Below are 13,995 nucleotides of genomic sequence, written 5' to 3'. Positions count from 1 at the left end.
CTCCTCCTCCTCCTCCTCCTCCTCCTCCTCCTCCTCCTCCTCCTCCTCCTCCTCCTCCTCCTCTTCTTCTTCTTCTTCCTCCTCCTCTTCCTTCTTCTTCTTCCTCCTCCTCTTCCTCCTTCTTCTTCTTCCTCTTCCTCCTCTTCCTCCTTTTTCTTCTTCCTCCTCTTCTTCTTCTTCTTCCTCCTCTTCCTCCTCCTCTTCTTCCTCCTCCTCTTCCTCTTCCTCCTCCTCCTCTTCCTCTTCCTCTTCCTCTTCCTCTTCCTCTTCCTCTTCCTCCTCCTCCTCCTCCTCTTCTTCTTCCTCTTCTTCTTCTTCCTCCTCCTCTTCCTCTTCCTCGCTGCAGGTCCGGCAGCTGGTTCCTCAGCGTGACCAGGCTCTGATCGAGGAACACGCCCGGCAGCAGAACAACGAGCGTCTGCGCAGACAATTCGCCAACCAGGCCAACGTCATCGGGCCGTGGATCCAGACCAAGATGGAGGTCAGTCCCCCCCCCCCCCCCCCCCCCCAAAACCCCCCCACCCCCAGTCTGTCTGAATTACCCACCGTCCGTCCGTCCGTCCGTCCGCAGGAGATCGGCCGCATCTCCATCGAGATGCACGGCACGCTGGAGGACCAGCTGACGCACCTCCGCCAGTACGAGAAGAGCATCGTCAACTACAAGCCAAAGATCGACCAGCTGGAGGGCGACCACCAGCTCATCCAGGAGGCGCTCATCTTCGACAACAAGCACACCAACTACACCATGGAGGTAACTGCCTCGCCTCACCCTGCCTCACCCCGCCTCACCCCGGAACCTCCAGCCGCTTAAAGAACAGGATGCGTATTAGTCCGCCGCTGGAAGTAGTCCCAAACAAGAGCGCCCGTTAGCTCTTCAGCATTAACAAATATTCTGCGTCGAATAATAATTTTCACAAGCGACAGACGGTTTGATTGTGATAAATCTACCAGGAAATCGTCTATTATGATGTTTCTAACACTGATAATTTTTGATTTTTGGCTCCAGCGTTAAAAAAAATTGACGTAATTTCAGACAGTCCCCATAATAGTTCCCATAAATTAAAAAAAACAACAATATTTACTCCCGCTTGAGTAGTTTGTTAAAGTTTAAAAACTTCAGTTGAGTGAGAATGTTAGTTTAAGGCTTTTTATCATCAACAATTTAAAAAAAAGAATCAACCCTGCATTCATTTATTTTAATTGACTTGTCAATTTAAAACTATAGATATATTTTATTTATGCAATTTTTTTTTTTTTTTTCGTCTTTGAAATGCCTGAAATCTGTGTTGAACGCTGAACAGCCCAAGATGAAATATTTATACGTGTGAAGCTGGAATGAAGGAAATAGAAGATATGGATTTCAAGAAATGGTTGACAGATAGATGGATGTTCTTTGTAGTTGTTCAACTTAGAATAAATAGAATAGAAGTTAAAATATGAATAAGACGGGCAGAATTAAACCTATACAGGACAGTCCTGACTGATTAGATTGATCCTGGTTTATTAAAATTCACGTGTTGAACCACGAGGTTTGTCTCTCTCACGCCGTGTGGCTCCGCCCCCTTGCAGCACATCCGGGTGGGCTGGGAGCAGCTGCTCACCACCATCGCCAGAACCATCAACGAGATCGAGAACCAGATCCTGACGCGGGACGCCAAGGGAATCAGCCAGGAGCAGCTCAACGAGTTCCGCGCCTCCTTCAACCACTTCGACAGGGTCAGTACCTGCCGTGGGGAGGGAGGGGGCGGGGCCTGGTGGCTGTGGGCGGGGGGCGGGGCCTGGTGGCCGGGGGGGCGGGGTCTGTGCAGGTCCATGTGACGTCACAGTGGATTTTACATCCCTGCAACTTGTGTCTAGTAGAAACTGATGCAGAAAAAGCGAAAGGAGCCGAGGTGAGTGAGTGTGTGTGTGTGTGTGTGTGTGTGTGTGTCTGTGTGTGTGTGTGTGTGTGTAATCCACGCATGTAAAATAATAAACTGTGTTAATTAACTTACTAAATAGTTTTAAGAGTTTAAGTTCATCAAAGTTCATCACATGAGTTTGTCTTTTCTTCATCCTACACGTCTAAATGCAGTTAAACATGTAAATATAGGTTATTAACTGTAATTAAACATATTGACTGGTGGGATTTTCTCCCCAGAGAGACAATTCTGCTTTATTAGTTTAAATTGTGGAAAAAAAACTCATAAAATGTGATTTATTAAGGAAACTGTGATAAAAAGTCCTTATGTGAACGTTTTTATATGAAAAGAATGATGAAGTTCATGTTTAGATTTAGTGAGAAATACGTGACATTCTTGTGTTTTAATTTTCAATATTTGAACATGATGGTAAAGATAAATTGAATTCAAGGAAAGAAAAAAGGAAGAAACAGGATCCATGGATGATGCAGATTAATTGACCGCAGATAAATTAAATTTCCATTAAATATTTATTGCAGAATCGACATTTAATTGGGATAAATGTCAATAAATAGATGTTTTAAAGAAAAAAAAATAACAATTTCAATAACATCTCAGTTCACCACAGTAAGATGACTAATTACTGTTGAAGTTGGTTTCTCATTCGTTCATAAGGTGACGTTTAAGGTCATTACGGGTGTTTCTCCCAATGGGAAACTAACTTCATGAGGAAAAACTGTCTTCTGATGCAACACTTCATTTCTTTTATAATATTTTTTTAGAATAAAGGGTGGAGGGGAGGGGAGGGGGTGGAGATGCGGGGGGGGTGGGGGTCGTCCATATTGGGGGTTAAATGAAAGTGAACATGTTTGAATGTGTTGTTATACACTGTGTTGTTGAGTACATGTGCCATCGACGATATGAACAAACCCCACCACCACCACGAGACCCCCCCCCCCCCCACCTCCACCCCCCCCACAACCCCACCACCCCCCCACAGTCTGCCTGCCACACTGCACATTAACCCTCTGAATGAAGGAATGAATGGCCTCACCCAGCGACCGGGTCCTAATCAATATGCACTGTGTTCTCTGTCTCTCTCATGCATGGCCGTCTCCTGACACCACCCCCCCCTCCACCCCCCCACCCCCCCACCACCCCCACCCCCACCCCGTGCATGGTGCACCTCCACCACCACTTTCTCCTCATCACCAACACCACCTGCCCTCCTTCCACACCCCTCCACCCCCCTCCACTGTATGTGTTGCTGCATGGCCTGGCCTGCCTCTACACCCCTCCACCTCCTCCACCTCCTCCACCCCCCCCCCACACCCCAGGACCACTCGGGCACTCTGGGCGCGGAGGAGTTCAAGGCCTGCCTGATCAGTCTGGGCTTCGATATCGCCAACGATGCGCAGGTACTCCCAACGCAGCCGCGCCGAGGCGGAGCGACGTTTAACACGTTTCTTCTTCTGTTGTCTTTTTTTTTGTTGTTTTCCTTCTTCCTTCCTTCCTTCTGCACTTTTTCTTCTCCTCCTCCTGCCCTCGTCTCTCCTTTACGCTTCCCAATCTCTGTGATTGTCCTCACCTTCGCAACGCCGTTGTGGATTTTCCTCCTTAATTCGACTCTTTACACTTCTTTTTGTGACTTCCTTTTCCTCTTTCTCCTCCTCTTCCTCCTCCTTCTTCCTCCTTCTCCTTCTCCTCCTCCTCCTCCTCCTCTTCCTCTTCTTCTTCCTCCCCCTCCTCGTCCTACTCCTCTTCCTTATCTTCTTCTTCCTCCTCCTCCTCCTCTTCCTTCTCTTTTTCTTTCTCCTCCTCTTCCTTCTCTTCTTCTTCCTCCTCCTCCTCCCCTCCTCTTCTTCCTCCTCCTCTTCCTTCTCCTCTTCCTTCTCCTCCTCCTCCTCTTCCTCCTCCTCTTCCTTCTCTTCTTCTTCCTCCTCCTCTTCCTCCTCCTCTTCCTTCTCCTCTTCCTTCTCCTCCTCCTCCTCTTCCTCCTCCTCTTACTTCTCCTCTTCCTTCTCCTCCTCCTCCTCTTCCTCCTCCTCCTCTTCTTCCTCTTCTTCCTCCTCCTCTTCCTCTTCCTCTTCTTCTTCTTCCTCCTCCTCCTCCTCTTCCTCTTCTTCTTCTTCCGTTGTGGATTTTCCTCCTTTATTCGACTTCTTCTCGTGACTTCCTCTGCTCCTCCTCCTCCTCCTCCTCCTCCTCCTCCTCCTCCTCCTCCTCCTCCTCCTCCTCCTCCCGTTTGTCCTTCGCCGACCTCGTAGAAGAGAACAGGGATGATGGATGCGGAAGACTTCAAAACCTGCCTTATCTCCATGGGTTACAACCTGGTAAAGCCGTGAGCTCTCCTCCAGCATGACCTCGCGTTTGTGTGTCGTTTAGACTAAAGCAGTCGCCAACGGTAACGAGTAGATTTTCCTCACATCGTAAAGAAACGCTTTTCCCCGTTTTAAAGTCCCAGTGAAATGTAACACACTACTTTGCTAAAAAACGATAGTTGGGGTTCTACTTCTAAGGTTCCTCCGGCTCTGCCCCACCACTGTTGTCGCATAACAAAGTTATTTGAATTTTGAATCTCCAGCCGACGAAGTCGGGGGAATCCTTTTTCGTGGGCCATTGTGGGCGGAGCCTATGTGTGACGTCACGAGTTGTGCAGATCTCCATCTGTTGTGTTTATATCGGCTTGTTTCCTCTTAAATATCCAAGTTTTTACAGTGTTTTGAAGTTATAGTCGGCGTTTTATGAGCCTTGATGAAAGATTGAGCCTGGAAGAGACCGATAGAGGAGAAAAGGAGCACGGGCAGCGGGAGCAGCTAGCTTGCGTGGTTAGCGGCTAGCGGGAGCCGCTAGCTCAGGCGGCTAGTAGACGATCAAGTAATACCTGGACTCATCTTCGGTGATTCCGCAGTGGTAAAAGCGCTTCGACGTGATCCAGGAAGCCGGTCGTTCTGCCAAAAGTCAGGAGCCTCAAAGCCTCAAAGGTGAAAACTGGCGGCTGCTGAGGCGAGGAGACGAGGACGAATGGAGGACGAAGCGTCTTCTGCTTCCTCAAACATGTTCCAGACGGGGTCACCGATGGCAGAACCACCTTCTGTGTCTTCTTCATCAATCACTGGGTTTGAAATGACCATGATGATGAAATCTGGTTAAATTCAGCCTCTTCGTGGTCAAAACTATGATCCTCCATAATGTAAACACAACTTGGGCGTGTGCACAACTCGTGATGTCACTCTATTATTGTCAGAAGCTCCGCCCAGCAGAGGAAATAGCGCCGTTTATCGGCTATTTTCTCGCAGATTACCGTGTTTTAACATTTTACCCTTCGGCCAGTTAGCATAAAAAATGTCCTTAGAAGCGACACCAGAGTGTTTTGGAGGTCGAATTTTCATTTCACTAGGACTTTCACTTCATTATTACGTTACCGGACTCCACATTCACTTGGTTTTTGATTCCTGTGACGTGCCTCCGGGTCTCGGCGGGTCTTTGACTCCCGGTTTCTGCCCCCGTCAGGGTGAAAACGAGTTTTCCCGCATCATGAGCATCGTGGATCCCAACAGGATGGGCGTCGTCACCTTCCAGGCCTTCATCGACTTCATGTCCCGCGAGACGGCCGACACCGACACCGCCGACCAGGTCATGGCCTCCTTCAAGGTCCTGGCAGGGGACAAGGTGTGGAACCGAGTCGTCAAGTCACCAAACTTCCAAAAAAACCAAAAACAAAAACTCCACTGGACACATGGACTGTTGTACATGACGTAGAAATAGAGGAAATAAAAGCAGAAAATGTTAAATGTACTATCAAAATGCACATGAAGTCGCTTTTATGTAAAATAATTCACTTTTTCATACTTTTTAACAAAAATTTACCAGTAAAAATACTCACTTTTAACAATATTTTATTTGCAACATTGTGATTTTTTTTTTGTAAAAAAGTGATTGAAAAAAAATTATATATTCATATTTAAAAAAAATGTTTAACTCACTTTTTACCAATATTTTATTTGCACCATTTTTAGTATGCTCACTTAGAGGTAAACCAATACATCATTTTGTGATTTTTTTTATTGTAAGAAAATTATTGGAAAAGAAATTAGATCTAAAAAAAACATTTTTATTACAAAAATTTAAAATAAAATTTCATGAAAAAAATTATAAAATAAAATGTATGAAAAATAAATAAATTCTTTTAAAAAAAGTTTGCATTAAGAACACATAGACACTCACAATATTATGTCTCAAACAATTTAAAATAAATTAAGATTTTTTTCTACACTTATTAATAAAATGATCATTATTAATTACAGTTATTTGAGGCTCTCACACTAACATGAAATGTAAAACAAAAAAGCTCATCATATAGTTTATTTTCCATTAATTATAAACTTAAATGATAAAGAATAAAACAAGAAAAGTGTGAAAAATCATATTTATCTTAGTTTTGGGTGCTAAATGAAGTTACAGGATAAAAATGTGGGACCAATTCCAATTTTTCGTCTTATGTCCTTTTACAATTTTACAGAATTGAGAGAAAAAGTAAAATCGAGGCAGATCGCCCGTCTCAGTGTTGACAATGTCTCTCTGTCTCTCCGTGCCCCTGGTCCTCTGCAGAACTACATCCTGGCGGACGAGCTCCGTCGGGAGCTCCCCCCGGACCAGGCGGAGTACTGCATCGCCCGCATGGCGCCGTACACCGGGCCGGACGGCGTTCCCGGGGCCCTGGACTACATGTCCTTCTCCACCGCTCTGTACGGCGAGAGCGACCTCTGAACTCTCTGTCGGGCGTCCTGACCCGGGACACCCCCCCCCCCTCCACCCTCATACCCCACCACAACCTCCACCCCCACCCACCACCCCCACCCCTGATCACCGCCACGTCCTCCACGTCGACGACGCAATTTTTTGTTTTTTTTTGTACGTCTCTGGCCTTATCTGTATTTTTTTTCTTTTTCTGTCATTACCTGTCCCCCTGTGCGTTTCCCTCCCCACTTCCTGTTCCGTCTCTCCACCCCCCCCCCCCCCCCGCCCCCCCACTGTCTGTATTCGCTTCCCACGCCACGCAGCAGCTCTCCAGGTTTACAAAGAGGGAGAGAGAGAAAAAACAAAAAAGTTTGTTTTCTGTTTATTTTTTTTTCTTGTTGTCATTGTTTTTCTTCATAAAAATGAATAAAGTAAACATATTTTATTATACTGAACAAAAAAAAAAAAGAAAGAAAAGAAAGGTATTTTTCTTCACCCGATTGAAATTAAGAGACGAAAATTGTAATAAAGAAAAATTGATATACTTCCTCTTCCAGTTCTCTGTTTTCTGCGGGGATCAAGACTCCTCCTGTTTGTGGTGCGTTTACGTTTACAGTTTTAGTTCATGTCTTAAAAATGTGTGTGTTTACTTCACTAATAAGGAAACGGGGCAAACTCGGGTGTAAACTGGCGATTTCTTCATTGAAATAATATTGAGCCAAATCACATCAGAAACAATTCAGAAAAAAATGATTTCTTTATTGACTTTAACACCCGATAACACACAGGCTGTGTGGAGAGACTCGCCTTGTTATGTTCTAGTTGGAGGCAGGAAAAATTTAGATTAATTTGAGACACAGCGAGAAGGATATACGATATATTTTATGAGATTATATTTTATTATATTATATTTTATTTTGTTATATTTCATTATATTATATTATATTATATTATATCATATTGTGTTATATATGACAAAATTTAAGATATTGAATAATTGCGATCAAATTCTCCTCGATCAGGTCCACAATGCGCATGCGCTCATCTAATTAAAATCAAGTGGAAACATGAGTGAAACCACGCGAGGAGCTGCTGGAACCTTCAAGCTGATATGATGGTAGGACAGTCCATACAATGTAAATCCTGACAAGGCATTAAGAGCTTTTTAATCCAATAACTGAAAGCATATATTTAATGTTCTAAAATTCTAATTCTAAAATTATTCTGTTTGCTCCATCTAAATTATTTAAACATAAGAGGGGGAACGGCGGGTTGTTCCTTCTCCGTTACATTAAAACAAAATAAAGTGCGGGTGCAATTTCAGCGACCTCACTTTTAACATTTTATTTTTTATTTTTGATGAGCTTTTCCTTAATTTCCAAACACCGTTATTAAAGTATTTCCCGGGAGGAACACCCGGAACCGACATTCGTTGCCGCTGATCTACCCGGACCGTTCAGCGCGTCGGACCCGGACAGGAGTCGTGTCCTGCTGTGACCGGACTGCTTCTTTTCACTTTCTTGTCGCTAAAAATGGATTTATAGCTGAAGGAACGAGTCATGTTCACGTTAAAGTCGCTGCAGAGAAACAAGACAGTGAAATATGGAGTTCCGATGCTCGTAAGTAACTTTAAAGGAACGTTTTTCTCGATGTATTAGCCAACGTTTGCTAACATGCTAACAGCTATGAAAACATTACTAATGTGGTTATTTTACGAATTTATGACAAACGTGTTGATGTAACAGTCATTTATTCACTCGGTCATCATGTATCATTGTTTCATTTGTCGATATTTAGACCTTGTTTATAAACACAGTTGAGTTTAAACGGATTTAAACTTGGTATTTTGTGTGATCATTGCAGTTTGATGATGGGAAGTTTTAACTATTTAGTTGATCTAAAAGATGGAATTAACTTATAACGTTTAAATTAAGCCATATTTTTACATCTTCATACGTCATATTTGCAATCATATATATAATAAGTTGTTAGTGAAGGTTTAACTTGATGGCAACACACTTTTGGGAAATATACTTGATTTATCTTTACCGAAGGAGAGAATCACAATTTCTTTTATTATGAAAAGCGTTCTAAATTTGCTTTCCTGAAAAGATTCATAGAAATATGTTCAATCCCTCTCAACCTTGTGAACGTCACTGTGTAAAAGCCGACTTCAGTTATCTGTAAATGCAAAAATCCTAATTCTAGAGTTGTATAATGTCATTTTCTGCGCAGTTTTAACACGAATATCCACAATGCTAATTATTATTAACTGTTATTGTGTGTTTTCTTCCAGCTGCTGATCGTCGCAGGCTCCTTCGGCTTGCGAGAATTCACACAAATTCGATATGATGTCCAGAAAGTCAAAAGAAAGGTTTGAATTAATATTTCTATAGTCAAGTGTTTTAATTTATTAACCAAAGGTTTACTTTTCAACACTGGTGCATATATATTTGCACCAGTGTTGACTAATATATGACTAATATTGTAAAAAAAAAAAAAAAAAAAAAAAAGGTTCTATTAGATGTGAATCAGCAGCCGGTGAGCAGGCGCGCCTCCTGCTGGTGGAAGAGGCGAACTGCACCAAAGATTTTAAATAAATGAGACGTTTCAGTCTTTTTTATAGAATTAACTAATTTGTCCTCATCAGTATTTACCTTTCTGAAATGTACTCGTGTCTCTTTGCACTAAAACGAAGGAAAAACTTGCAATTCAGATATTATTACTGGTTGAGTTGATAATTGGTAGTTTGATTCACAGATTATAGTAATGATCAGTATCTTTCAGTGAGATATTGCTTATTTAGAGGAAATAATTCCACCACGTAATTAGTGAAATGTTTGGGTTGGTTTTTAAAAAAAATAAGGAAATAGAATTTAAAATGTGAAGTCTTGGTAATTCAATATAATCCGACTAGTAATGTAGCACCTAATTATACGATGGATGGCAGAACTCTGGGCTTCATCCGTCACGCCGGGGAGGAAAAGAGCCGTGAATTATTAGGACTCATTAAAAGTAATGATTCAAAATGAGATTCATTTCTATTCTCGGGCCAAATCAATTTGAATCGTCGAGCTCCGGCCGGGGGAAGAAGTGGGTTCTGGTTCTGGTTCTGGTTCTGGTTCTGGAGCGAATCGGTTTCACTGAATTCTGTGTGAAGTGGTGGAGCTGCAAGGTACATGTAAACTGATGCTCTCTCTCTCGCTCTCTCTGTCACTCTCTCTCTCTCTGTCACTCTCTCTCTCTCTGTCACTCTCTCTGTCACTCTCTGTCTGTCTGTCTCTCTGTCTGTCTGTCTCTCTCTCTCTCTGTCACTCTCTCTGTCACTCTCTCTGTCACTCTCTCTGTCTGTCTGTCTGTCTGTCTGTCTCTCTCTCTCTCTGTCACTCTCTCTGTCACTCTCTGTCTGTCTGTCTCTCTGTCTCTGTCTGTCTCTCTGTCTGTCTCTGTGTCACTCTGTCTGTCACTCTCTCTCTCTGTCTGTCACTGTCTCTCTCTGTCTCTGTCTCTGTCTGTCTGTCTGTCTCTCTCTCTCTCTGTCACTCTCTCTGTCACTCTCTCTGTCACTCTCTCTGTCACTCTCTCTGTCACTCTCTGTCTGTCTGTCTGTCTCTCTGTCTCTGTCTCTCTCTCTGTCTGTCTCTGTGTCACTCTGTCTGTCACTCTCTCTCTCTGTCTGTCACTGTCTCTCTCTGTCTCTGTCTCTGTCTGTCTGTCTGTCTGTCTCTCTCTCTCTCTGCCTCTCTCTCTCTCTGTCTCTGTCTCTCTCTCTGTCTCTCTCTCTGTCTCTCTCTCTGTCTGTCTCTGTGTCTCTCTCTCTGTCTGTCTCTGTGTCTCTCTCTCTGTCTGTCTCTGTGTCCCTCTGTGTCACTCTGTCTGTCACTCTCTGTCTCTCACTGTCTCTGTCTGTCTCTCTCTCTGTCTGTCTGTCTGTCTCTCTGTCACTCTCTCTCTCTCTCTGTCACTCTCTCTCTCTGTCTCTCTCTCTCTCTCTAGCTCGACCCGTCTCTGGAGGCCAGAGTGGACCTGAAGAAGCAGTCGGTCATGTTGGAGGAAGAATACCAGGTGAGGACGAGTGAAACTGATTCTGTTCTTTCTGACTGAAACGTTTTCAGGATTCATGTGATTTTATTTCGGACGGTGAGAAAAATCTGAAATCTTCCAGGAGAAAACGGGTTCTTTATTAATAGAAAGTAGAAAGAAGTGTTATTAGACATTTAATCTGCTGCAGCGCTTCTGGAGCAAAATGTTTTTAATTGATTTAATGAACAAAAGTGACTTTAATCACCAGGAAAATGTTTAAACCTTCAGTAGGTTGGTGGACATCATGATAAATTAACGTTTAACTGTTGAACTGGGCTTTTCTCAACAATCATCTCTTGATTTAAAGCTGCTTTTTTTAATCATGAGATTTTTAGGACTTTTTTCATACTTTATTTAAAAAAATATTTTTTTTTTTTCGGTGGTTTTTCAGTTTCTGATCTTTCCTTGTTTTATCAATCCTTTGAATTTGACTAAACTGTATAAAAAGTGTTCTATAGATGAAGTGACGAGCTTTAAGAACTTTGGAATTTGTTTTAATCTGAGAAAAGTTTGTTATAAATACATTAGTGGAGAGAAACGCTGAGGTTTTTCTCAAGAAAACGGTTTGATGTGTCTTTATTTAATTATTTGACATTTTTACTGCGGCGAGATCAAACCAGCTAAAAAAAAAAAATAATTTGGTTTATTTCAATACTTAACAAATTTAACATGTTGGTATCTTAGAAATATTGCAAACATGGAGGCGCCTCCTAGTGGTGAGGGAGGTGAACTGCACCTCACGTTTGCTTTCTTTAGGATTCAGTTTTTTTTTAATCTTTCAAATGTGAAACTTTTTGGGGGATGTTTTGTTCCACATTGCTTCATTTCCAGACGTGTCAATGTGAATATTGTCCGAGTTGTTAGATATTCACCAGTTTGGACGCCAGTCGATCTGCAAACTTCCTCCTTTTTTTTCCTTTTATTTGCATGAAATGAGGATAGAATACAGAATTACAAGAAATCAAACTGTGCAGGAGAGGAAAGACGTCAACGGGAAGATGTAAACTTTACATTTTGTGAAGAAAATAATCATTAAAAGAAGAAAAAATGGTTCCAGAGTTTCTTCCCAGGAAATGACATGGAAAAGTTGATGCTTCAAGGTAAAAGAGTGTTTCTGGTTCCTTCTAACTGGAGGATTTAAACAAGCGAAGAGGCTTGACTGGAAAATGAAATCTCTGGCTGCATATAAACAACCAGTATGAGACGTTTATGGCAAAAACACCATCAACAAAAATTCAAATTACATTTATGTGGGTGTAGAAACTGCCAGAAGCTCAACGACAAACAAGAGAAGTATTTGATTGAATGAATGTCGCCTGAACGACCACGAAATATAAAATAACATCATTTACACAGTGGAAAATAAGCCGGTTTGTGTATTTTATTATTAATAACAAGAACTTCAAAGCAGAAAAATGGTCAAATCCTCTGATTTTTGTATTTTTTCATGGTTTTTCTCCACTTTGCTTTAAAAAAAAATTATTTCTCATGTAAAACATCTGGATTCATGCAGAATATGGAAAAAATGTCAATCAGTGTATTTAAACAAAGTTTTTTTTGTTTTTTTTAAAGACGGTTGGACGATTTTTTTTCCACGTAGAAAATGGGAAATGTATTAACTTTTGCGGCGTTGCAGCAGTTTAAAGGTTTAAAACACACGTTTGCTCGACCGAAATGTCGTCTTCTGATCCTCCTGCTGCGTTTTGATATGAAAGAGCGTCACGATCTTTAACTTTTAGTTTTTTTGTTTTTGTTTTTCTGCCTTTCAGAAGCTGAAGGAGGTAAATCTGGACGAGTGGAGGAACATCCGCGGGCCTCGGCCTTGGGAGGATTCCAAGGAATATCAGGACGAGCAGCGTCGCAGTCTGGACAAGAAGGACTGAGAGAGACTTTTTTTTGTTTTGTTTTGTTTTTTTAATATAAAATTTCTGATCCAGAGACGTAAATCATAAAAAGCACCACTAGGGGGCAGATCAGAGTCCCTGAGAAATGTACAGTCTATATATATCAGTGTGTGATTGTCTAAATAAATTATTACCGTCGATCCCAAATGTTCCCGTTCCCTTCATTTAGTTTTTTTTTTTGTTTTCCGTGTTTACAGACGGCGCCGACTTGATTTAGCAGCCGGGAGAATAAATAAGAGCGAAACCTTTCCTCGGGCTTCACGGCGCCCGACGGTAATCCGTTTCTCTGACAGTTATTACTTTGCATCGCCGTGGATTTATTATGGTTCTAATGGAAATGCTGTCGCACTGTGGGTTTTTTTTTTTTTTTTGGGTGGAGGTGGGGGTGGGGGGGTGGGGGGGTCGCAAAAACAAAAAACATGAGTGTAAGTGATGGCGTGTGTGAAATGAGGAACATTTCCTGTAATCACATTTTTATGTTCATGATTTTTGAGTCTTTTGTGGGGGTTTTTTTGTTGTTTTTTTTCTCTGCTGCTCCGAGCCTCCGTCAGCCTCCATCAGCCACAACATTATGACCACTGATATTTAGAGCAGAGCTTCGGAACCAGCTGCTGTCCGGCCATTTTTTTTTTTATTTCCTCGGAAGGTTTTACCGATATAGGAAATAGACAACATGAAACTGTAAATCTAGACTTTAACTCTACGTGCGGCTTGAGTGAGACGAGTTTCCGGGGCAACGAGGCTCACGGCTACCGTATTCTCTGGACTAGAAGTCACACGGGTGGGTTGTACGTATTTATATTTCCTTTTTAGTGGTGTAACTGCGCCAATGTATGATAATATACTAATAAAACATGACCAGCCAAACGCAAAAAATTAAATTAAAAAAATTGCACGTATAGTCTGGAATATACGGTAATATGAAAGCCGACTTTGCTTCAAACTTCATTGATAATTAAAGCTCGAATTGATGTTTGTACTTGAATACTTGGGGTCACGGAAGTCTGAGTTTTTTTTTTTTTAATGTACAGAAAAGTACTTTTAAGAAGTGTTTTTTTTTTTTATCGGGATTTTATTAAAACGCTCATATTGTCCAAAATTCACTTCCAGCAGTAATAATCCACCTCCAGAAGTGAAGCAAGTGTGTCCCCTCTCTCTGCTCTGGCACATGGCACCACGACAGGAAGTGCTTCCTACCTCTTCCCATAGATGGGCGCGTGTGGGCGGGGCCAGTCCAGCTCACCCCAGACACAGCAGATTCTGAATGTAGCTCCTGTGAGCCAGTATTGAAATGGAAGAAAATCCAAGTTGGATTTAAATATACTGGAAAATTGTACAATAGGAGTTTTGTTCTCAAGATCTTACAC

General features: G+C 42.1%; 2 protein-coding genes across 2 annotated transcripts in view; both read left to right on the top strand.

Annotated features, from left to right (window-relative positions):
- The window catches only part of actn1 (actinin, alpha 1), a 58,455-nt gene extending 51,276 nt beyond the window's left edge, over positions 1–7,179 (top strand). Inside the window, exons 14-20 of the mRNA XM_080512577.1 lie at positions 347–481; positions 572–751; positions 1,570–1,716; positions 3,239–3,319; positions 4,169–4,234; positions 5,415–5,573; positions 6,513–7,179. Coding sequence (XP_080368703.1) covers positions 347–481; positions 572–751; positions 1,570–1,716; positions 3,239–3,319; positions 4,169–4,234; positions 5,415–5,573; positions 6,513–6,671 — 927 coding nt within the window. The 3' untranslated portion in view covers positions 6,672–7,179. The remainder of the gene's footprint in view (positions 1–346; positions 482–571; positions 752–1,569; positions 1,717–3,238; positions 3,320–4,168; positions 4,235–5,414; positions 5,574–6,512) is intronic.
- Positions 7,180–8,116: 937 nt separating this feature from the next.
- Positions 8,117–12,775, top strand: cox16 (cytochrome c oxidase assembly factor COX16). Its single transcript, XM_080513052.1, has 4 exons — positions 8,117–8,260; positions 8,938–9,015; positions 10,638–10,706; positions 12,494–12,775. Exons 1-4 carry the CDS (start codon positions 8,201–8,203, stop codon positions 12,605–12,607), a joined length of 321 nt encoding a protein of 106 aa, XP_080369178.1. The 5' UTR covers positions 8,117–8,200; the 3' UTR covers positions 12,608–12,775.
- Positions 12,776–13,995: the final 1,220 nt, after the last annotated feature.

Source organism: Blennius ocellaris, assembly GCF_963422515.1.
Source record: "Blennius ocellaris genome assembly, chromosome: 17".
NCBI lineage: Eukaryota > Metazoa > Chordata > Actinopteri > Blenniiformes > Blenniidae > Blennius > Blennius ocellaris.
This window is presented reverse-complemented; position numbering and strand designations above follow the sequence as displayed.

Excerpts from the sequence above, each read along its gene's own strand:
- cox16 (XM_080513052.1), top strand. The coding sequence starts at position 8,201 with ATGTTCACGTTAAAGTCGCTGCAGAGAAACAAGACAGTGAAATATGGA. Across the intron at positions 8,261-8,937 it reads AATATGGAGTTCCGATGCTC|CTGCTGATCGTCGCAGGCTC; the intron begins GTAAGTAACTTT and ends GTTTTCTTCCAG. Across the intron at positions 10,707-12,493 it reads TGTTGGAGGAAGAATACCAG|AAGCTGAAGGAGGTAAATCT; the intron begins GTGAGGACGAGT and ends TCTGCCTTTCAG.